This window comes from Electrophorus electricus, chromosome 12, assembly GCF_041902795.1.
Source record: "Electrophorus electricus isolate QZ-2024a chromosome 12, ASM4190279v1, whole genome shotgun sequence".
In the NCBI taxonomy this organism is placed as follows: Eukaryota; Metazoa; Chordata; class Actinopteri; order Gymnotiformes; family Gymnotidae; genus Electrophorus; species Electrophorus electricus.
Window position 1 is genome coordinate 28,132,501 of NC_137508.1, and position 22,500 is coordinate 28,155,000.

Below are 22,500 nucleotides of genomic sequence, written 5' to 3' on the forward strand. Positions count from 1 at the left end.
ATCCAACACCTCTCAATCCTGGGGTCCCAGTTATTTGAGTTTGGAATGTCCAGTGTCCAGATGAAAGAAAAATACATCAGAGCACAAAAAAATGAATTAAGTTCCAGTTAAGGGTGTGAATAAATATTTGCTGATAATTTCTTGTAAATGCTCTGCATCTTATGATCACAGGAGGCCTACAGGACAGACGGGATTCCAACGCTGGCGACGTCTGTCATGTGGTTTGGACCTGATTATAGTGCCATTGTCTGAATCAGGTGTGCCAGACATTCAGAATGTGAAAAATGCCAGCCATTTGCAAACCTGGCACTAGTCCCTGAAGCCCCGCCCCTACCACATCACCTGACCTGGTGTGAAACACACGTGGTACACCACTGTTGCCAACAGCAGCCTTTTGAGTTTATAACCCTCAGAGAGAAAGGCATGTAGCAGCTTGTGTGTGTGTGTCTCACTCCATGTTCAGCAATGGTCTTTTCCTGTATGTATATGTGTGTGTGTGTGTGTGTGTGAGTGAGAGAGAGTCTCACTCCATGTTCAGCGATGGCCTTCTCTTGTGTGCGTGCATGTGTGTGTTACTCCATGTTCAGTGATGGACTTTTCCTGTGTGTGTGTGTGAGAGAGAGTCTCACTCCATGTTCAGCGATGGTCTTCTCCCAGGACATCTGACTGAGCAGTGGTATGGCTGTGAGCAGGATGTTTTTGGCTTTGCTGGCATTCTCCTTCATGGTCTTCAGGACGTTGTCCACACAGACCTGAAAAGAAAAGAAAAGAAAAGAAAAGAAAAGAAAAAAAAGATATAGCTGAACACCCTCCACATTTGTTTGTTTACATAAAACATTACAAACATTTAATGAATTAGACATGAATTAGGCCAAGATGTGGTCTAAAAGTTGGCCCAACACACCCCCAGGACTGAGCCATGATGGGCAGTCTTAGGGTCACATTCGCCCCACCCTGGTGTTACGGTTCCCACAGCAACGGCTCCATTTATTTACTTCCTGGTTTTGTTTCCTCTGGTTTCCTTGTTTTGCTTTCTTTTGGTTCGTTAGTTCGTTATTCACCTGCATTGCTTCAGTCCCCATTAGTCTCTGTGTTTAAACCCCGTGTTTTTGCGAAGTCACGTCCACCCATGTTGGGTTCCTGAGCCGGGTGTTATTACGTTTGCTGCGTTTTGGATAACGCTCTTGGCCTGTTCCCTCCCTGTTTCGGTTCCTACTTTTCTGGATTACGGCCTTGTCTCGTACTTTGGATGCGGTCTGTGGACTGAGTGTGTTCTCTACTAAAGCTGCATTCATCTTGCGGCATGCGTATCTGTGCGTGATCAGAACATTACACTTAGGAAAACACACACTCCCTCAGTGACTAACTAAGGTAACCTCTACAGAAAGCTGTCTCACTGACCCCTGTGAGAAAATCACAATAAAATGGCAACATTTTAAAACACTTTGAGCTCTGATGGGGGGAGCTTTTTTTGGCATGCTGTCATGTAGAAAATAATAAGTGCCCATATTAGTTTAACATGAACAAGCCTTTCACATGTAACATAAGCTTGATAAACTCTAGTCCTTCTGGCTGGGTTAGGGTTGAATAAATCTAGTCCTTCTGATTGGTTTATGCTTAGAACCAAAATGCAACTAGAACTATGAACATCTGTTACCTGGCAACAACTTTCAGATTATGGAGGCTCATCTGCTGCCAGTAACACATTCCTGGAAAGTCATGAGCAGAAGACTGAAATACAGACTCTACAGAAGCGGCACCCCGTCAGTGGTGCAGGTAGTAAACACACCAGTAGCGTGATGTTACGAGTGGACATTTCAGACCCGCACTCAGAAATGAACGTCAAAAATTTGTTTGATTTCTTTACTTCCTCCAATTGGTCTTTTATCCTCAGAGAGAAAAAGAACCAAAAAGAATAAAAGCAAAGTTAAAATACAATAATAAACGCAAAGTTCCAGGTCAATAAGTTTCAGCTCAAACTGAAATGGGTGACAAAGTAACAGGAGAGAAGCCAAAATGACAGGATACAAAAGCTCCACAAAAATGCTCACTTCTCCCATCACCCTTTACTGGAGAACAGCACTGGCACTGCTGAAAGGATCAGTGTTCACGTGGACGTTTACAAACCCCTTTACACTTGCAGTGCTTGGCAGACACTCTCGTCCAGAGCAACTTACAGACGTGTTCTGCAGTCTCTGTCAAATACACATCCACACGAGACAATAGACAGGTCATGGTTAAGAATACCAAAATGGACATTTAGAAATGACAGTAAAGTGTTTTTAATAAATAACTGCAGCATTTGAATAATTAAACATTTAAATAAATTATACATATAGTAAGTTATAATGTTTGATTCCTCATATTTGATAATTACTGCTACGAGCAGACCCAGTATTCGGGAACCGACTGGAAAATTGAAGTTTCCATGGAGAGAAAACCATAGGCTAATTTTAGGGTGTCCAGACAGAGGCCCTCCAGACCTCTGTGCTAGTGTGAGCCCATGAGTCAGACCTGTGAGTCAGCAACACCGGACGCTGCTCTGGTTAGGAGAAGAGAAGATGGGGAAAGAGCAGATCCAGCACAAGCCGGAAGGATGTGGGGAGGTGGGTGTGTGCTGGAGGTCAGAGGAAGGAACTCGGAAGGAGGATTTAAAATGCAGCAGGAATCAAACATGATTCTGAAGAAGCGCACCACGGGCAGCTGCCAGCTGTGGACGGGGGCGTCTGCACAGCGTCTGCCCAAAGTGTCTCTAATGAGGAGTTTACATCCGTGTTGTAGACAGAGGCGTTCAACTGTAGTCCTATCATGTAAACATCAACAATTCGTAGATTAAATGGAAAACGTTGTTTATTTTACAGAAGCACTTGGCCAACAGAGAGCTACAGAAAGATGACCAATGGCCGACAGCATAACAGCGTCACAGCATGACACGCCGTGCACTGCCCATAAACTGTGTTGTCTTCAACAACAGTTTCAAATCAACAACCCAAGAAGGAACCTCTGGAAGTAGACGTTGATTCTAAAGCATAATGGGTAAAATCCATCTAGAGTCCAACCGGGGGGGAAGGAATGGCAAAAAGACAAAGACCTTTTTGTTTCAACAGAAATGTTCAAAGCAGGTTTATAATCATTACATATCAACACTCTCACTGACATTTTTATTAGTACCATTTTCCTAAAGTTTCTGCCGACAAATATGTCAGCTTTCTCTGAGAGAAGATGTGGTTTCTCGTAACTCTTACCGACACATACAAATGACACGAACTCTCCCGACACGACGCAGCATCTGAGATATGTGAGCCAATGGGTGTCTATGTACACATCCTGTGTACTCACAAAGCCATAAGTTTTTTTTTTATTAATACTGCACATACATTTACAGAGAAAGTATTTTATAGAATAACTATTGCACAGACAGGATAAGTATTGTTATTCCATGTAATGGCCGGAATGCCGCAGGGCGAGGACATGGGTGTGGTTACAAACATTACAGACTGTGCATTCCCACTGCATGCGGTGGGCCATACCATGTGACCAGTGGGAATTCTGTGACATTCCACAGGAAGTACAGATATTGAATACAGATATTAAATAGATATTTCCCAAGGGTAGCTCAAATAGAATGTATATCGCACATCATATATTGCAGAGGTAGATACGAAGTAGATACTGCAGTGTTTGTGTTCAGTAGGAAGAGTTCCTTACTGCAGGGCTTAATCATGTAGAGTGTTCAGTTTGGTTCTTTACACGTTTGGCTCTTTCAGTGCTAAGTTCAATATGGTGATGGTCTTGGGGTAGAAACTGTTCACTACTCGTGTAGTGTACGCCTTGTTGGATCTGTAGCCCTTTGCTGAGGGCAAAAGGGTAGATGGTTGACAGGCGGTGTGAGACGGTTCCTGAACGATGGAGGATGCATTCTGCAGGCATCAGGAGCTGGAAATGTCCTCCACAGCAGACAGATGAGTGGCGGAGACCTTCTGTGTCTCTGACTCTCTGCAGTGCCATCTTATCGGATACAGAGCTGTTGCCAAACCACACTGAGATACCAATGGTCAGAACTCTCTCGAAGGAGTTCTGACAGAGGGATGCTAGCAGTCTGCCACACTGATGGGTTATTGGCCTAGACCCTGTATGACCCCACCTATCTGACCCTGTATAACTGACCCCGTGTAACAGAGCTACTGAACTCCTGACTGCCTGTGTTTTCATGACACAGAGAACCGTAAGCAGATTCCAGATCCCCAGCGTGTGAGGGTTCACTAGAGATGGAACGAGACTGTACCAATCTGACAATTTAGATTTTACTGCTGCCTTATAACAATACTGATCTGATATTTTCATTAAAATACCTTTCATTTAGGTTTTTTGTGTGAGATGTATTATATGTGCAATATTTGAATGGATATTATAAATAAAATTAAAATGATAAACAGAAAAACTTTGATTACAAGAAAAAAAAAACATCAACATTTTATTTTTTAAAATCTTTTCTACCATTGCCAAAAAATGTCTGTGTTTGCCTTGTTCATCACTGGCACTGTACTCGCGCGTACACACACACAGACACCCACACACACACACACACACACACACGTTTGCCCTTTTAAATTCTTCCTGTGAATTTCAGCTGTGAGTCTTTGTCCTATGTACGACACACCCACACTATTTTGCACTGCTGTGCTTTTTTTCAGGCTGGACTGTAATGGAATCTGACCGATTTGTGATACGCGTTACCAGGTCAGTGACATCTCTACTGTTCACTGCCTAAAAACTCAGGCACTCCAGCAAATTGGCTGCTCTGAGACTGTTGTTATAGCAACAAAAAAAAATCACCCCCAACCTATCGTAGTGTAATAACATGACCTGCAGTCTCGTAATGAAGTTTCATGAGCTGATTCAATTTTTCAGGGATTATAGAAGCAAATCGTGATGAACCCACCAAAGGAATGCTGGATACTGGATCTGGATACTGGATTACTCAAGGGGCTGCCACATGAGACCCATGACAACACACTTTAACACACTTTTTGGACTGGGAACACTTATGGAGTTTCCAAGACTTTTCATTCCAAATGTAGGAACAAAGTCATGATTATAAGCTAAACCTTAACTCTTAACCTTCAACCCCTCATAAATACACCTTTGCAAAGCTTGAAGGGCACGCGCACACACACAAATTCAAAACGTATATATAAAGCGCTTTTTACAACAGATGTCACAAAGCAGCTTTACAGATGTCAGAGTCCAAGCCCCCAGTGAGCAAGCCAAGGATGCCAGTAGTGAGGAAAAACTCCCTAGAGCATGAGGAAGAAACCTTCCGAGGAACCAAGACTCAAAGTGGGGGCCTGTCCTCCTCTGGCACACTCACCGATTCCTCGTGCTCCTTCCAGCAGTCATAGTCGGTTGCCATGCCGATGGCTGCATAACATAGGCCCACCTCCTTGGCCAGCACCACCTCGGGGACGGTGGTCATGTTGATGACATCAGCGCCCCACTGCCGGAACATGAGGCTCTCAGCTCGTGAGGAGAAGCGAGGTCCCTCGATGGTCAGCATCACCCCCTGGGGGTGACACCGCAAGCCCAGGTTGCTGGCCACCTCCGACAGCACCTGAGAGGGAGACGGTTCAGTCTACAACACCAGCACACAAAGCATAGGTGGTGTACGACAACGACATCAGAAGCTGGAGAGGCGGTGCACTGTAGCACCATCTTCCTGTGCCTAACATTCAGCACCTTGATAAACCCGCCAGAGATAACGGAGAAGCCCACACACACACGCACCACACACACGCACACGCACACGCACACACACACACACACACACGCACAGCCCAGTTTATAAAGACCTTTATGTATCTGTCTAATTCTTTATTTTTCCCCTCGTTATTGTTATTTATTTTCCTTTGCTTAATTTTCCTCATCTTCACTTCTTCCAATTAGTTTTTTCCTTGCAAAGGTTCATTCATGTTTTACTGTAAAAACGTTACTGCGTATGGTCATGCCAATAACTGAACTGAGACAGAGTGAGTGAGTGAGTGAGTGAGTGAGAGTGAGTGTGTGTGCGCGATAGCCAGAGACAGCGAGAGCGCGCTAACCTCTCTGGTCCTGGTGCAGAAGGGTTCAGCCATCGGGATGTGACACACACCTGGAGCATCGCTGTAGGATCCATCGTAAAACGTCTGTGCTCGTTTTGTAGTCCTGGCGTTTCCAGAGAGACAGAGAGGATGCAGTCATGTGCGTTTAAGGGTAGAGGAGGGAACTCTGACTCACAGAAGATGAATCTTGATATCAACAAGGTTTCTGCGTGTTGCTTGCGGTTAAATTCTTTTAACGATTACCATCTGCTGGTGTCCAAAATGGCAGTTTGAGGCACCAAAACACTGGCTGAATATGTCAAAGGTTCTGTGGGTATTTATCAATAGCGTGTCACTCATTTAAGAATAAGATATAATTACTGCCAAATTACTGCTTCGAGGTCACTTTTTAAAAATTTTTTTATTTGTGTCTTTTACTAAATGGCTTCAAACAAGCCCAGCTGTGTGCGACACAGCTTACACTCTATCCTCCGTTCAGTTAGGAAACAGACAAACATGTTCAGACAAACGTTAGAAACACACAAGACGTTAGAAACAAGCAGAAAAGCCCGTGAGTCAGCAAAAAGATCCATGTTGAGCTGGAAATCGTCATCATACCAGACATAAAGAACTTTACACTACTATCGCCATGGCGACACATCTGAACTGCAGTTGGAGGATTCCAGCTGGAACAGGAACTGGGAATGAATCATGACACGCGCGTTAGCACCAAACTGCAGACCTGGACTGGATGGCGTGTGTTCCACCTCTGATACTGCATGGTCGCTGTGTCCCACAGAGGGAAACACAAATCCAGGATTATAGTCAGAATAGCCATCAAATTCCTGAGAACAGGATGGGCTGCTCTGGGCTCAGAATTACTCTGGACGTGATCCTTGATAGACAGCAGCAGCTGGTCCTGGACCAACTCTTCGGCTGTCGGCTGGGTAACACACACAAGGTAGAAACATACAGGAACTTAAAGACGGTATTAACTACTGTCTCCAGGAGTACTAGACTCAACAGCTACTTGGCACTGGCCATCAGACTTGTGAGTGACCACCACAGACACAAGAACCCACAAGAACTACTGACACAAGGATCTGAACTGTCCAACAGTGCAACACACTCCTACGTATACACACGCTGGGTTTTGCACACTATGCACAGAACGGACTGTTTTTTTTTTTTTTTTGCACAAGTACATTTAAAAGTCTTACTGTTCTTAGTCAATCATATTAATCTGCTCTCCTGTGTCTGGACCTGTACATGCTTTTAATACAGCCCAGCTCATACACACGTAACGCGTGACAGCAGGAGGACGTTTCCCCATCAACACCGACACAAAAAGAAAACCAAAACACGGAGAACAACTATAGATGTTAGTAGAATAAAGACACTACAGACTGTGTAACAGGCAGCAGTCCATCAACAAACACTGTGTGCAAACCACACAAGGACAAACACTGATCACACCTACCAACACAGGGAACAAACACACATTAACAAGGACTGGGACCAGGGACAGGTGAAGGTGAAACAGATGTCTGACTAACAAGAGAGAGGCATGGTAGTGAGGGAAAACACACACACACACTCTCTCTCACACACACACACATACCAAGAGGCTATAAGGAGTTGGGGGGGCGGTCACTAATATATATCATATTTTATATATATATATATATATATATATATATATATATATATAATATTTTATATATATATATATATATATATATATATATATATATATATATATATATATATATATATATATATATATATATATATATATATATAAATAAAATCTCTCATATCTGATATGTGCATAATATATTCTTAGCTGAAACAGAAAGAATGCAGAATGTCATTGTTTAGCATAACCGTCTGACTCCTGGCACAATAAAAAACTCCCCAATCTTGTTTCTGCAAAGGCAAGAAACAGAAACAGAAACCATTCGACTCCACGGCCGCGGCTCACTAGCGTGCACATGCACGCGCTGGGCGTGTCCGGGAGACGCTTGATACTATTCCAAACATCTAAGCACCCTGACAGGTGACATGCCCATCTTACCGTGAGACTCCAGGCAGGACAGACAGGTCTCTCAGCCTGCAGGACCAACCTCACTGAGCAGGCCAATTCAGAAATACAACCACAATCACAGAAATCACATGGTAATGACACCTGGTTTGATTTCCATGTTTAATGACTTGACGTGACTTGCAACCGGAAGGTTGCCAGTTCAAATCCCAGCACTGCCATGTTGACACTGTTGGCCCCTTAAACCTCAGTTGCTCAAGTTGTGTTCAGTCATAATTGCTTTGAATAAAACCGTCAGATAAATGTACATTTCAGGACAGTGTTCACTGACTGTTTAAAACCCTGACTTTAGACTATTCCACAAGTATGACATAATTGAACCAACACAAACAATGGTCTTAAGGGAGTGAGCGTGCAAACCCCCCAATCCTTTGGTGATGATTAAGAGTTCCACAAAACTGACTGTAAAATCCCCATGTTGTGAAAGTAGCACCCAGAGCAAAGAAACAGTTGTTTATGAGGCCGTTCTACATGCTGAATCCAAATTTCTCCATCAACCACTGGTTTTACTGTTCCGTTATGTTTACATCTACATGTACGGGACTAGCAGATATCTACCAAAAACAGGACAAACAGTTTACAAGCGATTATACTCACATCACAGGCCCCTCTGGACTTATATACATGAAATGTCTAATAGCAGCGCCCAACACAGCCAGTGACCCTAAAACACCCTTCAGCATTGATTAATATGGATTAATATGCCGTGAAGCTTTGAAGCGGACGACAGATTGCCTGTGTCAGTGGTGCCCAACTCTACGTCAAGCACAGACAGCAGAGGGAGATGGAGCAGGACGCACCGATCGATGAACTGGTCCAACAGGACGATGTCCCCGGGCTGGATGTCCTCTTGGAGCGAGCCACAAGCAGTGGTCACCAACACGTGGGTGCAGCCTTCGTGTTTCAGGGCCCAGATGTTGGCCCGGTAGTTCACGTTGGAAGGCATGATAGTGTGCTGTCTCCCATGTCTTCCAAACAAAGAATACAGGTTAGTCTCTAGTAACACATTAATCTGCAGTCTGTTTATCACATGATGGCGTCATGAATTCCAGGAAGCATGCTGTTCCCACCGACGTCTCCAATCTGGTTTGCCAGAATATTAACGAGACTCACCTGTTGACCATTTTCTCCCTTAACCAGTCTCCTATTTAAGCTCCCCTTCCGGACTCTGCTCCATGTCTTCGACCTCGGACCGACCGACCCGACCTAGGTTACCAGCCAACCCCCTTACCAGACTCGCAACAGTAGTTCCCACCTACACCATAAACTAAATAAAACCTCTTGCAGCTGGATCTTCACCTTTGTGTGTGTGTGTGCCCTCCTTAAAGATGCATGTTTTTAGGAAGAGTGAAAAAGAGTAACATTTTTACAGAAAAATAAATGTAGTTGTGTTACCTGGCAAGCAGCACACAGCTGACATTGTTGATTTTGCCAAATATAAGCACGTCTGATGGCTGGCGGATGAAAAACAGTGTGTGTAAGAGCGTTTTACACACATTTTTCTACCATTGCTGGTCAAACAGCTACAAACACTTGCGTGTCTAATATAGGACTGTAGCAGGGTTGTGCCTGAGTCCATAATGGTGCGTTTATCTCCTTTATTGGTAAGGTTCAGCGCTCACCTTTCCATAGGGGGTGTCCACACTCCGCTCCGTCCTGTCCTGCAAGATGTCCGGGTCATCAAGCCCGGAGCCGCCGATTATCCCGATCTAACGCGACAGGGGGCGGGGTGTTACCACTTTAAAATCACAAACCTCTCCTCTCATCTCCCCGCTCCTCCCTTCCCCTCATTCCTGTATGTCGCTTCGCGTGCCCTGGTCCGCGCTCGCGTGTTACACTAACGACGCCGCCCCGATCGCCTCGCGCCTTCAGCGCCGTTACATGTGACGCGCGGGTGCGTTACTTTTGGTCACGTGCAAGCAGAGGCCACCACTACATTAGCCGCAACACTGGCTCGAGACGTTAAACATCCGCGTCCATCCACCTCCAGAACTGGAACGAGCGCGTTTTACTTCAGCGCGTGACCACAGTCAGTGCGAAGCGTCCGGTTAGAAATGTGAGGCGGACGCGAAGATGCGCGTTACCTTGATTTGCACGGTCGTTCCCATGTCTTAGGACTGGCAGGAAACCTCAAGTCTTCCGGATTGGGCGTGCCCTCTATGCTGGAGCTTCTACTGCAGCGCAGCGCGCGCAACATCACTGACCCCACGTGGCAGTATCGAGCTGCTCTCAGCCCTCCGGAGCCCCAGCTAAAATCCACATGGATTTTCCCAACCTATTCAAATTCTTTTTAGTGTTTCAGTCTAAAATCAAATTAAATATTTCATCTTTAAAATATGATTTGTTAACGAATACTGTAATATTCAAACCTCAGGATTTTACAGATAAGTTCATATACCTAAATGGTCATAAAATGTAGAAATTACTGAAGAAAGCAATACAAATAAATATGAGAAACAATAAATGGGGTTGTATATTTACTGGCAAAGACATAAGTATTAGTTATTTTATGGGGTTAAACAAACATTAAACAAATATCTGAAGCCTTTAAACTGAGGTCTAGGCTGCACATCACACTGAAAAAAAATCCATTTTGAGGGTTTATTGCTGTTCACTTCTGAACTGACGGGCAGGCGTGAGCCAGTTCCACACAGCAATGTGTTCAACAGCTAGCACTCCTGGGCCAACAGGCAGTCTGAGCTAAACACACCTTAACCAAGTTCTCAGTCCCTGAGAGCAGCTCATCCATCTCCATGGATACGTACATGATGTCATCAGCATTATCATGTCATTAGCATAAAAATAAACCAATTCAAGAGATCAGTTACCACCACATTCAATTATTCCCCCCCCCCCACAAAAAGTGTAAGAAAATAAACAATTTGGCACAACAAGAGATAATTGTGACTTCCTGGGCATTAAAACATCCATTCTGCTGCTATGACAGAGTCTCGTAGATCGTGTTTCGGCTCATCCGCTTGCTGCTCGACTGGCTGCAGTGCGCCTCCTAGTGGCAGGGGAGACGTAGTGCTGTTGGTGGCACTGGTCAGCTGTGCTGCATCCGCAGCTACAACTACTGGGCTGTGTGGGGGGAGGTGGGTGGAGTCTGAGGCGCAGGAGAGGCTGAGGTTCGGACCATCCCCCTCCTGGTCAGTGCCGCTGTCGCTGGGGATGGTGATGGTGGTTGAGGAGCCACTCGTCATCCTCCCCGTCCTCTCCTTCCTCCTTTTGCTCTTCTTGCGTTTCTTCTTCTTCCTGTGACGTCTGCTGTGCTGCTCAGTGGCCCCGCCCTCATAAACAATCTCCACGCTGGCACTCCTCCTCCTCCTCCTCAACTTCTTGTGTCGCTCCTCTCTGCTTTCCCTTCCCCGCTGGGCAGAGCCTACCGAGGCCTCGCCTCCAGACGCCTGATCCGTGTGCAGTGCTTTGCATTTGCGCTTTCCGCCGGACTTGTGCCGTAACCTCCCGCGGGAGGAAGGGGAGGCGTTTCTGCGGCGGTTCTCCGAGCGCCCGAGCTCCCACCCGTCGGCTCCTGTGCTCCAGCTCTTACTGCACGCGTGCGCACGTGAACGAGACCGGGAGCGTGCATACAAGCGAGACCGGGAACGTACACGAGACCGAGAGCGGGAGCGTGCACGCGACCAAGATCGGGAGAGTCCAAGTGAGCGGGACCAGGAGGGGGCACGCGAGCAGCGTCCCGGACTCGCGTGTCGTCTGCTGGTGTGACACCTGTCGTTTCTGTCCCTCTCACGATAGCTGTAAGACAAAGACTCGCCACCTGCCTCTTTGGCACGACTCCGTTCTCTAAAACGAGGACTCCGTGAGCGAGAGCGCCTCCTGTGGTGGTGTGAGGAATGCTCTCGGTCTCTGTTTCTCGACCTGCCCTTCTGAGTTTTCTCTGAGTGACGCCTGTGGTCGTTCTCAACCTTGTGCCGATGGATTTTAGAAGATGGCGTGTGGTGCTGCTCTGCAGGCGATGACCTGGCTCTGCTGGGCGTCCATGGAGAGACCCTGCGTCTGAGAGCGGACCCCCGTACGGCTGCGGCGGAGCCAGAGGCGGGGCAGCCATGCTCCGAGCGGTCGGAGGCGGAGCAGCTGGACTCTGAGGTGAAGTGGATACGTTGGTGACTGTTCTCCTCGTGCTCCTCAGAGTCCGACGTCAGCTGCACCAGCTCAGGGGTCCTTTCTGCGGTGGGCTTAACATAGCCTACAATAACACAGTCCTCATCGTTACTACTGCTGCCGTCATTCTGAGCAGGTGGAGGTGCAATCTGCCCTGCCTCCTCTGTACTGCTGTCGGTGTCTGAATTGCTGACGGGCAGGGGGAAGGCGTGGGGCGTCTCACTGGAGTAGGACGGTCCCGGTGTCTCGTCGTCCCAGGCAGTGCGGCTAAGCGTAGCGGTAGCTCCTTCGTCCTCGGAGAGCGCGATCACGGACAAGTCCGAGCCGCTGCTCTCCTCGGCATTGGCGGAGGGGGCGGGGCAATCGTACACGACGTGCTGGTCGTACGCCTCCATGTTGAAGGGCGAGCGTGCGAAGCTGAGGAACTCGTGCAGGAAGTGCTCGGTGCGTGAGAGCAGGAAGGGACGGAGCTCCTGCAACACGGCCGCGCCCTGCATGTCGTAGCGGGAGATCTGGGACATGACAATGTGCTGGACGATGTTGACCAGGGATCCGTGGGTCCCGTACAGGACCGTCAGCTCGCGCTTCAGCCATGGCACCAGCCGGTGGAGGCATGCTGGGTTCCTCCGGAAGAACTCTGCCGACGTGTCCCGGGATCGCCCTCCGTCCCGCACGCCCCGCACCCACAGGCCCCGGCGGTACAGGGTCCTGCGGAAGTGGATCACCTCCTGCTCTTGGGGAGTGCGCAGCGGCCTGCCCTCCGCCTGTGCCCGTTGCCATGCCGCCAGCCTTGCCACCATACGCCGAAAGCCCCCATCGTTCCCGGAGCCGGTCGTTCCCGCCAGACCCTCGAACATCACGCCGTGGTCGGGAGGAGGGGACGTGCGCCTGGCGGAAGCCCACCTGCCGCCCGTCAGCGTGGTGCGGTAGCGGAACCTCTGACCCGCCAGGCTACCGAAGGAACCGTTGTCGGTGGGGCGCAGGTCGAACTGCTTAAAGTCGTCCTCGGCCTTGATGGTGTGGTAGATGGAGCTGAACGCCTGCTTGCACAAGGGGCACTCGGCCTTGTTCCTGGACCACTCCTGGATGCAGCGGAAACAAAAGCGGTGCAGACATTTGTCCACGTACGAGATGTTTTTGAACTGGTCCAGGCAGATCGGACACTTGGAGTCCGGGGACGCGCCCTTGGATATCGTTTTGGACACGGGGTTGGACGAACTCTTTTTCCTGACGTGAACCTTCATCTTGGTTGACATCATAATCTGGAAGGAAAAAATAAAGGTTATTACTTTTAATCGGTTGGACATTATGACCCAGGGGATTCACTCTGCAGGTCTGACAGTCCTTTGAATTGTACTTTTTTGCCTTTGGATTAAATAATGTGTTTGTTTGTTTTTATCAAACATATTACAGTCAAATAATTAAATATTCTGAACAATTACCTTGTTGCGGGAGCCTAATAAAATGGTGTCAGGGCCAGTACATGCATCAATACACATATCAGTACTTGGGACACATGTCAATCATATAAGATTACTGAATCATTGTATATAAAAGTCACTAACTTTTATGACTCAACAACCAAACCTCCTCTGGTATTCAGGTAATGTCATGGGGTTGTTTTTCAGGGCTTGGCCTAGACTCCTTAGTTCCAGTCATAGAAGTAGAAGAAGAGAAGTGGTAATGCTTCAGCACACCAAGACATTTTGGACAACCGTATGCTTTCAACTTTGTGGGAACAGTTTTGGGAGGGGCATTTCCTGCTCCAGCATGACTGTGTCCTAGGGCACAAAGTGGGGTGCATAAAGGCATGGTTGGGAGAGTCTGGTTTAGAAGAACTGGACCACACAGAAAGCCCTGACCTCAACCCCATCAAACACCTTTGGGAGGAACTAGAACAGAGATCCAGGCCCTCCCCTCTAACATCACAAATGAACGGCAAAAATTCCCATGGACACACTCCAAAATCTAGCAGAAACCTCCCCAGATGGCCAGAAGTTGCAAGCGTGAGCGTGCATTATAAATGCTACTTTTTACGTATGTAATCCATATAAAATGTCAATAGAAAAGCCTGCGTGTAAAATAGGGAAAGCACCTATTTGAGTTTGTGAGCGAGCGGTTAAGCTCACCTCGCGAGGTAACCGTTTCCGGTGCTGTAACACAGCTGGATCAAACACCTTTAAACGGTTACCGGCAGGGGGGCGTTACCTACACCGCTGGTCAAACACCTTTAAACGGTTACCGGCGGGGGGACGTTACCTACACCGCTGGTCAAACACCTTTAAACGGTTACCGGCGGGGGCACGTTACCTACACCGCTGGTCAAACACCTTTAAACGGTTACCGGCGGGGGGACGTTACCTACACCGCTGGTCAAACACCTTTAAACGGTTACAGGCGGGGGGAACTTACCGGATCTTTACGTGTCTAAAGTTCTCCTCGCTTGACTCGGTCATTTATTGTCACCGTACGCCAAACTTGTCCGTGTTGTGACCAAACTTTGACGGGGTAACTGGGGGGTAATTGCCCTACTTAGCTAACCGAGCTAAAGCTAAGATAACTAGCTGAGCGGGCTAAAAACACCGAGACTCACTGATATGAAGCGAATTAGTAATTTACAGGCGACTAAATACTATGGAGGACGAATAAAGTGTTAGAGAGAGTATTAATCTCTCTATAGGTCTATAGATAGGTTGAAGAATTAAAGGATAAATTTACCTCAATAATTATGTTACAAACGCCCTGGAAAGGAAGTGAACGATGGCGATTTTAACGTTTCCGGTTAGTCGTGTCAAAATAAAACAAGACTGACTGTAAAATTCCTTATATTCACTCTTTTACATTTTCTAAAAATATAAAGACGTCTATAACCACATTTTACCTCCAAGAACTTCAAAAGCGCTTTGCTTGCACAGTTAATGAGTGACCTGTACCGCGCTCAGCTCCCAGTGAACTGTCGTGTGAAAATGTCCCAGTATAACGCAGGCTCCATATTTGTATGTGGAAACAAACACCACCTTTACATAATTTGTGCTGTACTAGTGGCACTTAAACTATTAATAGAAAAGACTAATAATACATTATATTTTCATGCAATTTTCTAGATACTCAAGGACACATAGGACACATTACAGGCAGTGTGGGGTTTCATACATAAGTCTAGAAAACATGAGAACAATTCCCAAGGAGAAAAGAACCATGAGAAGACCAAGGAGAACAGATGAGTTCTGAGGTGGACTAAACTGGTCTAGCAGCTGTAGACATGCTTCCCCCTTTAAGTTAAGTTAAATGTCATATTCTATGTCTTTTCCCTGAGCCAAATTTCCATAATGTCTAATGAACGGAAAACTGGCTGTCTTCAGGCTGCTAAATACTATGGTAAAATCAAGGAGCCATAGCAACCACTCACAAAACACAGGAAACGCATGAAAATGTAACATTTTAATAAATGATAAAATTTTAAGTTGCTAAAAACGAAATTCTCTGATATTCCATGACTTGACCAAAAAAGATTGAATCCCCTGGGAATTTCCATGTCTGGAATAGACTTTTAAAAATGTCATATTCCAGAAATTCCAGGACCAGTGGGAGCCCTGTTCAGAGAGCTTAAGCACAGGCGGACAGTATTCCATGAGGGGGATGCTATGCGTTAGAGGCCCCCAAATCTACTGTGGATAAAGAATAAGGGGCAGTGATGAGAAGACCAGCAGAAACTGTTCTACAGGCCACTGTGGGGTTTTTAAACACTATTGGTTCACATTAACACCGTGCACACATGCACCAACTCACTAACCTGAAGAATTTTGTTCAATCAGGAAAGTGAAAACAAAGCCCCTTGCCCTACCAGACATATGGTGCCAACTAGGAGACCTCCAGGGTACAGCATGAGCCACGTAATTTAAACCTCCCACTGTTTTCAGGTTCTCTGCACGACTCTCCACGACTCGAGTGACAGCTTTTGGCCACAGGTCAGATTCAGCACACGTACTGCTAGAAAAACTGTCAGCCTTTGAGAAACAGACACTTTGTGTCATTACAAAAGAAAAAAAAGCCTGGTTTAGCCACAATGACCTAAACTCAGATCCATTAGTGTGAAAAGTGCATAGAAATTACTGCCTACTGTCTGTGAATGTTTAAATGAAAATGGAAAGATATGGCTTTGTATCAAAGCTCTTACAAAGTCCTCAGGTAAGTGGAAACAAAGGCTAAGGAATCTTTTCAATAAGAAAGATGGGCTGATAACACTGTCTGATGAGTTAGTCTCCTCTATATCTTGTACCTATAATATTGTAAGATATAATCTCTGCATATATGTATACTGGCAACTACACACTGCATTTTATAGAGTAGTATACTAATTAAACCTTCACAAGATGTACACAGCATATGTAAATATTTTTATTGGAATTAAGTATTCTTATGTATATAGACAAAGATGTTAATTGTGCAAGGTAGAGCAGAGCTTTCTGATGGACTGAAGTTTCACTCTTTAATGGTGACCATGGCTCCCCGTCTCAGGTAGGTCGGGAACTACCTCTCCTGTTTCCAGAATGGTGTCACCCTGCAAATCAGGTTGAGCACGTTAGACAAATTCCAGCCTATGCAACATTTACAATCACCTGCAAATAAGATCAATTTAGAATCTACATGTGGCAGTCAGTAAAACTGACGTGTCTACTGACCTCATATCAGCTAAGCCCATAACATTTGGTGACACTCCGAGATACTTTTCAAAGGTACTTACTGGGAAAAGCCGGGGTTTCAAATGTACAATTCCATACGGCATTTTCTGTGAGGACAAAGAAATCATGAAATTATGTCATTATCAACTAACAACTAATCTGTCTATTTTTCCAGCAGTGGCAATCATGCAAACACAACAAAGATACAACACTGTTCTAAGGCCGCCACCACTGCTTACCGACAGGACACTGAAGGATGAATTCAGGAATGTGGATGGAGTTTTTTTGTTTCACCAGTTTATTGCTGATGATAGACTTGACATGTCAGTTAAAATACACCCAGTTTTAATTACGCACAGTGGCTAATGTAACAGAGGGAGCTAAACTCACAGAAACGTGGTACTTCAAGTAGTAATGTATAATCCACGCCGGAATCAGGAGACGTGTGACTGCAAATACGCCAGCATTGTAGACTTTAAATGTCTGTGCGAACGAACACAACAGAGGTGTATCAAAAACCCAACGCAAGTACAACTGAAAAATCAAAACACAAAACTGCTAATTTCACCTGTATCTTTGACATTTTCCCACTTTTTACATACATACTGTATAAGGTTTGTGCAAACACTGAATCAGGCAAAATACACTTTCAAAATAAAGTGGCTGACTCATTCTTAGAAGTGCAAACTAGCGACCTGCAAGAGATTAATGCGGCTCCTTCCAAACACTGACAGACTCCACGAGTAATGCAGTAATGCAGCTCTAGGCATCACCTCCCAGTGGATGCTCATATCCCAGTAATCCACCCAGTTCCCTCACCAAAGGACTCGCTATTGAGGATCTCCAGCGTAAGCCCTGCCCTGCACTCACGTAAAGCTTCCAGAGGGATCTGGGCTGCAGGAATCCTTCCCAGAACTTGGCCACGCGACCCGGCGCTTTGGGCTCGAGGACCGGCTCGCGCGGGCTCAGCTCCTGGTCCTTCAGCCACTGGCGCCGGAGTTTCGTTAACTGCTCCACGCGGAGCTTCTCATCCGCCGTGTAGCCCGACATGCTGAGATTCTGTGGGACCGCAAGCAAACGAAATAACCCTCAGATCACAACAATGACATCTGAGAGGACGACCGGAACTGGAAGCACTTGTCAGAAACGCGAATTAAACGGTGCACAGCGCCGCCTGTGGCCTGGCTGTGCCCTCATGCGCACACGTGTTACACTAACTGGTTCAAAACCCAGATTTATCATTACACATTGATAAGAAAACCCAAGACACGATGAGTTATATTTAAGCTCATATGGCGAAAACAGAGTATGTTGCTGCGCAAGAACAACCCAGCAAACACAGTAAAAAACTTCGGTCTAATAGAGGTTTCTTGCTTACCAATGTGCAACTAAAAATCACAGATATAACATTTATTAAACAAATGTATGATATTTTTGGAACGTTTTTTTCTATGCCATTTTCTTTAATATTCTTGCATTTTTAAATTTTATATATTTTTTTAAATTTACTTTTTGTTTGTTTTTGTTTCACTGTAAAGATATAGAAGAGACCATAAAGCTACTATCACGTTTCAGGAAATATTAGGACAAAATTCAATATGGGAAAGGATTTTGCATCCAGAAATCTTCTTCTTTTTTTTTTTAAAGTGGAAATTATTTAACATAAATTATTTTTTCACTTTCGTCTCTCTCTCTCTCTCTCTCTCTCTCTCTCTCTCTCTCTCTCTCTCTCTCTCTCTCTCTCTCAACGCCAAAGCTCTAGGGTTTATGACAGAAATATCTCATTACTTTAATGCTTTTAGTAGTGTTTCATGCTTATTGTTGTCAGTGGTCATTCACTCATTACAGATGTAACTGTGGGTATGTGAGTGATGGTTGACCACCACAGTGCTGTTCACGCAATGGACAAGTCTTTGATTCACCAGCTACAAACTGAGAGACGTGTACCGTAATGGTTGCTCAGTGACATGGTGTATGGTGTAACTGAGGATATGACGCATGCCCAGAGGGAGTGTTCCCACTGCAGCCCATGTCATGGTACAAAATGGCTTGTGCCACTTCAGCTGATGTATAAACACGTATGTTCTAAAAACAAGTGGTGTCAGATGTCGCTACACCCCCAACAGAAGTACCAGCAGCGAGGTGGCTGGCTGACTGCCTCATAAACCATATGCATGAGAGACGCTGCTTTGAGGGTGGCAACTCCATCAGAACCTCTGAAGAACACATGGACAGCTGACAATCTTGCATCTCAATCTCAGCGATGACAACTCCTCAGTGCCGTTGCAGACACAGCCAGTATCACCTATAGTCGACCTGAGCTGTAGAAGCCATCGCGCTGCAGGCTGATTGCTAAACCCAGGTAGGGAGGCTGAATTGGGTCTCAACGTCACACAGGAATCCTTATTAGAAAAACAAGGTACATTTTCATTCACACACTTGTTTTGCAGTGGATATGATTCACACTTACATTTACGGCATTTGTTTGACACTTTTATTCAAAGCGACTTACAATTCTGACTGAACACATCCAGAGTGATTGAGGGTTAAGGGTCTAGCTCAGTACCTTCTGCTGAATCCCCTATCTGAGCAGAGACACACAGAAAGCTGAGGTTGGATTGGCTGTGGAGAGGATATCAAAATCTCAGGTGTGTTAGGTGTGTAAGAGAAGAGACCTGCTCACAGGTGTAAAATCAATCTAGATTTAATATAAACATTCACAGCTACAAGATCCTTAATCCAGAGACTTAAATAAAAACAGACTGAGAACAAAAACCAGAGAATTAGGCAAAGCAAATCCTAAAAAAGTCCATCCAAAAAGAAAAAGACAACAAAGCAAAAGAAAAGAGAGACAGCGAGGGCAGAACTCAGTCCTTTCAAGGGCAGTCATCTTTCAGCCATGTCTAATGAGAGCGCACAGGAAACACAAAACAGAAACCAAACATTCATTATATTAACTAACACAAATCTGCAAACAGATCAGAGTAAGCGCAGGCGCATAAAGCGGCGTAACGTTAACCTGCTCTATAGCAGCGTCCCTCCAGCAAGACTGGCAAGCTTGCAGCATTTAAGCACCTGTAGAACAGTGGATTCGCTCTCACATTTCCAGACAACACTGACCTTCAAATGATTTGCCGACCTTTACAAGGAGAAAGCGCGGTTAGACCTTGATTAGACGTTTTGATGACTGTATCTTCAGTGCAGTGAATTATTGGAGCAATCCTTCAGCCTGACATTTGTGATGTTGGAGAATGCACCTCATTCCTTCATCCCAGTTCACCACCAGTCGTAAGCACTAGCTTTGCTCTTGCTGTTGGAAACTTTTTTATAATACAGGACACGACAAACATTTTAGCAAAGCAGTTACATTCTGCACAACTGGAGAAGCTAAGATAAGATAATATAAGATCTGACATGCTCTTGTTCTACTCATTACCATGGTGGTCTTTGGGCAAACACCCGCATGCTATATAGCTATGTGATGGCTTTAGGTACTAGGCAATTTTAAAATCATACCATGAATTATAGACCCACCTACCTGTTAGCGCCTCTTCAGTAAATCAAAGAGATTATGCAAATAGGAATCTTTCTAATACATGAATGTGTATATTATGCAAATAGGAATCCTTCTAAAACATTAATGTGTAAATTATGCAAATAGGACTACTTCTAAGGCACTGACAAAATATATCCAGTTCAAAGTTTCATTTCACAGTATGGTGCCAGTAATTGCTTTTCTTCACTGTCCAGATAATAGGTTAGCCAGTGTGTGCTGTCTATATGGTTAGAGCAAAATTTGTAATTCTAGTATAACTTAACAGAAATGTGTATTGATAGAATAGCTCGTTCCTGGGAACAGCAGGCATCCTTACCGTCTGAAGATCCAGAGTCTTACCACAGCCATGGCACAGTCTGTCCCACCGCAAGACTACAGGCAGGGTCATGCCGTCAACGGGAACTCTGCCCGAGCTCAGGGTCACCCCCAGGTGGGCATGTGACAGTGCTGTGACAGTCTGCCATTCCACACAAGACAGCAAACATCCAAACCAAACATCTCTGTGTTATGCTGTCTAAATACTAATGCCTTGGGTATGTATTCCAGCAGCAGTGTCAGGACCATGTTACAGTGCTTACAGTCCTGTTGTACTCTGTTGGGCAGTTTCCATCGTGCCACAGCAAACTCCTGTTCCAGACAGACACTGCAGAATGAGACCATCTTTGCCTGCAGAGGTCTCCCTCACTGGTCTTCATTCCTTCCTCTTGGACCTCTTTGTTCTTGAAGCCAACTACATCTCATGTCAGACTACAACTAGGATTTATGGATTTGTGGGAAATAAAATCGCAATTTTGGCATTGAATTCACATGTAGTTCCTTTTGACAGAAAATTAACTCCACAGACCTCAAAAATCCCGCTTCATGGCATCACAACGTGTACTAGCGAACAAAATCATTGTGTACTGTGCACAATTAACCACAGGAGGGAGCCAAATCTTTAAGTTGAAAAATCTGCACTGGAAACAATTAAACAACCTCAACGGTTATAATAAAAGTATCCAGAGGATAAAATTTGTTATTTTAATTATTTTAAAAATCATTTATATAAAATTATTTAACATTAAATTTCCACTGTTTTGTTAAGACAAATTTAATATTTTAGTCAAAGATAATCTATTGACTTATCTGACGTTCACACACATGCACACAAATTTTAATCACTTTCTGATTTATTTTGAATTTAGAGCAACTGGGGATAGAAGGGAAGAGGACTCCCAGTCAAAAAAAGGAAAACATTTAATTTAATCATTTCCATGGGGCACATCTAACGTTTACCTTACCCTTTCTAGAGATTGTGAAACAGTCAATTACACACAGAACTAATAACTTAACTTATAATAACTTATCCTTTAAAATTATCACCAAATAAATATAAATAAATACAGTTCAATGATTCTCCCCAAAACAAAGAGCAGTACAAAAAACAAATGCCACTTCCAGTCTCCAGTAACGTACAAATCCACCATGCGATATCGAGAGAGCGAGGAGGAAGATTCTTTAATCAGACTCACTGCTCAAACGTTGCTCTGTATTTCAGTGTGTTAGAAATGACTGGAGCCAAGCTGGAGAGAGAAAGAGAGAGAGAGATAGAGGCAGAGGGAAGGAGGGAGAGAGAGAGAGAGAGAGAGGGAGAGAGAGAGAAAGAGAGAGAGGCTGGAGAGAGAGGAGGGAGGGAGAGAGAGAGATAGAGAAGGAGGGAGGGAGAGATAGAGAAGGAGGGAGGGAGAGGGAGAGAGAGAGAGAAGGAGCGAGGGAGAGAGAGAGGGAAGGATGGAGAGACGGAGGGAGGGAGAGAGAGAGAGAGAGAGAAGGAGGGAGGGAGAGAGAGAGAGAGAGGGAGAGAGAGAAAGAGAGAGAGGCTGGAGAGAGAGAAGGAGGGAGGGAGAGATAGAGAAGGAGGGAGAGAGCGGGAGAGAGAGAGAGAGAAGGAGGGAGGGAGAGAGCGAGGCAGAGGGAGGG

The 22,500-nt window shown here is 45.3% G+C and overlaps 4 protein-coding genes across 9 annotated transcripts in view; all 4 read right to left on the minus strand.

Annotated features, from left to right (window-relative positions):
• mtap (methylthioadenosine phosphorylase) overlaps positions 1-10,416 on the minus strand; it is an 11,372-nt gene extending 956 nt beyond the window's left edge. The window contains exons 1-7 of the mRNA XM_027024375.3: positions 10,266-10,416; positions 9,804-9,890; positions 9,577-9,635; positions 8,982-9,149; positions 6,099-6,201; positions 5,372-5,611; positions 630-752 (exon numbers count right to left, since the gene is read on the minus strand). Of these exons, the coding sequence (XP_026880176.3) occupies positions 630-752; positions 5,372-5,611; positions 6,099-6,201; positions 8,982-9,149; positions 9,577-9,635; positions 9,804-9,890; positions 10,266-10,289 (804 nt within the window). The 5' untranslated portion in view covers positions 10,290-10,416. The remainder of the gene's footprint in view (positions 1-629; positions 753-5,371; positions 5,612-6,098; positions 6,202-8,981; positions 9,150-9,576; positions 9,636-9,803; positions 9,891-10,265) is intronic.
• A 229-nt stretch (positions 10,417-10,645) lies between these two features.
• Positions 10,646-15,229, minus strand: toporsa (topoisomerase I binding, arginine/serine-rich a). Of its 4 annotated transcripts, XM_081724719.1 has the most exons (3): positions 14,716-15,097; positions 13,869-13,947; positions 10,646-13,565 (listed from the first exon to the last, which is right to left on the minus strand). In XM_081724719.1, the coding sequence occupies exon 3, from the start codon at positions 13,560-13,562 to the stop codon at positions 11,100-11,102; it is 2,463 nt and encodes an 820-aa protein (XP_081580845.1). In that variant the 5' UTR covers positions 13,563-13,565; positions 13,869-13,947; positions 14,716-15,097; the 3' UTR covers positions 10,646-11,099. The 4 variants fall into 4 exon arrangements, with proteins under 4 accessions (XP_081580845.1, XP_026880175.2, XP_026880172.2 ...); XM_027024374.3 differs by lacking the exons at positions 13,869-13,947; positions 14,716-15,097 and adding an exon at positions 15,185-15,229; XM_027024371.3 differs by lacking the exon at positions 13,869-13,947 and having other exon boundaries at positions 14,716-15,095.
• Positions 15,230-16,679: 1,450 nt separating this feature from the next.
• Positions 16,680-18,122, minus strand: ndufb6 (NADH:ubiquinone oxidoreductase subunit B). Its single transcript, XM_027024369.3, has 4 exons — positions 17,856-18,122; positions 17,376-17,468; positions 17,048-17,092; positions 16,680-16,864 (listed from the first exon to the last, which is right to left on the minus strand). The coding sequence occupies exons 1-4, from the start codon at positions 18,033-18,035 to the stop codon at positions 16,793-16,795; spliced, it is 390 nt and encodes a 129-aa protein (XP_026880170.3). The 5' UTR covers positions 18,036-18,122; the 3' UTR covers positions 16,680-16,792.
• A 3,570-nt stretch (positions 18,123-21,692) lies between these two features.
• Positions 21,693-22,500, minus strand: part of galntl6 (polypeptide N-acetylgalactosaminyltransferase like 6) — a 155,143-nt gene continuing 154,335 nt past the window's right edge. For all 3 annotated transcript variants that reach the window (XM_035531306.2, XM_035531305.2, XM_035531307.2), the window contains exon 13: positions 21,693-22,500. This exon is cut by the window's right edge and continues 473 nt beyond it. The gene's annotated coding sequence lies outside the window, so the exon portion shown is untranslated.

Coding starts and splice junctions, on each gene's coding strand:
- ndufb6 (XM_027024369.3), bottom strand. CDS start 18,035: ATGTCGGGCTACACGGCGGATGAGAAGCTCCGCGTGGAGCAGTTAACG. Junction 17,093..17,375: donor ACTTGAAGTACCACGTTTCT/GTGAGTTTAGCT, acceptor TTGTCCTCACAG/AAAATGCCGTATGGAATTGT. Junction 16,865..17,047: donor TGAAACCCCGGCTTTTCCCA/GTAAGTACCTTT, acceptor CCTGATTTGCAG/GGTGACACCATTCTGGAAAC.
- toporsa (XM_027024374.3), bottom strand. CDS start 13,562: ATGATGTCAACCAAGATGAAGGTTCACGTCAGGAAAAAGAGTTCGTCC.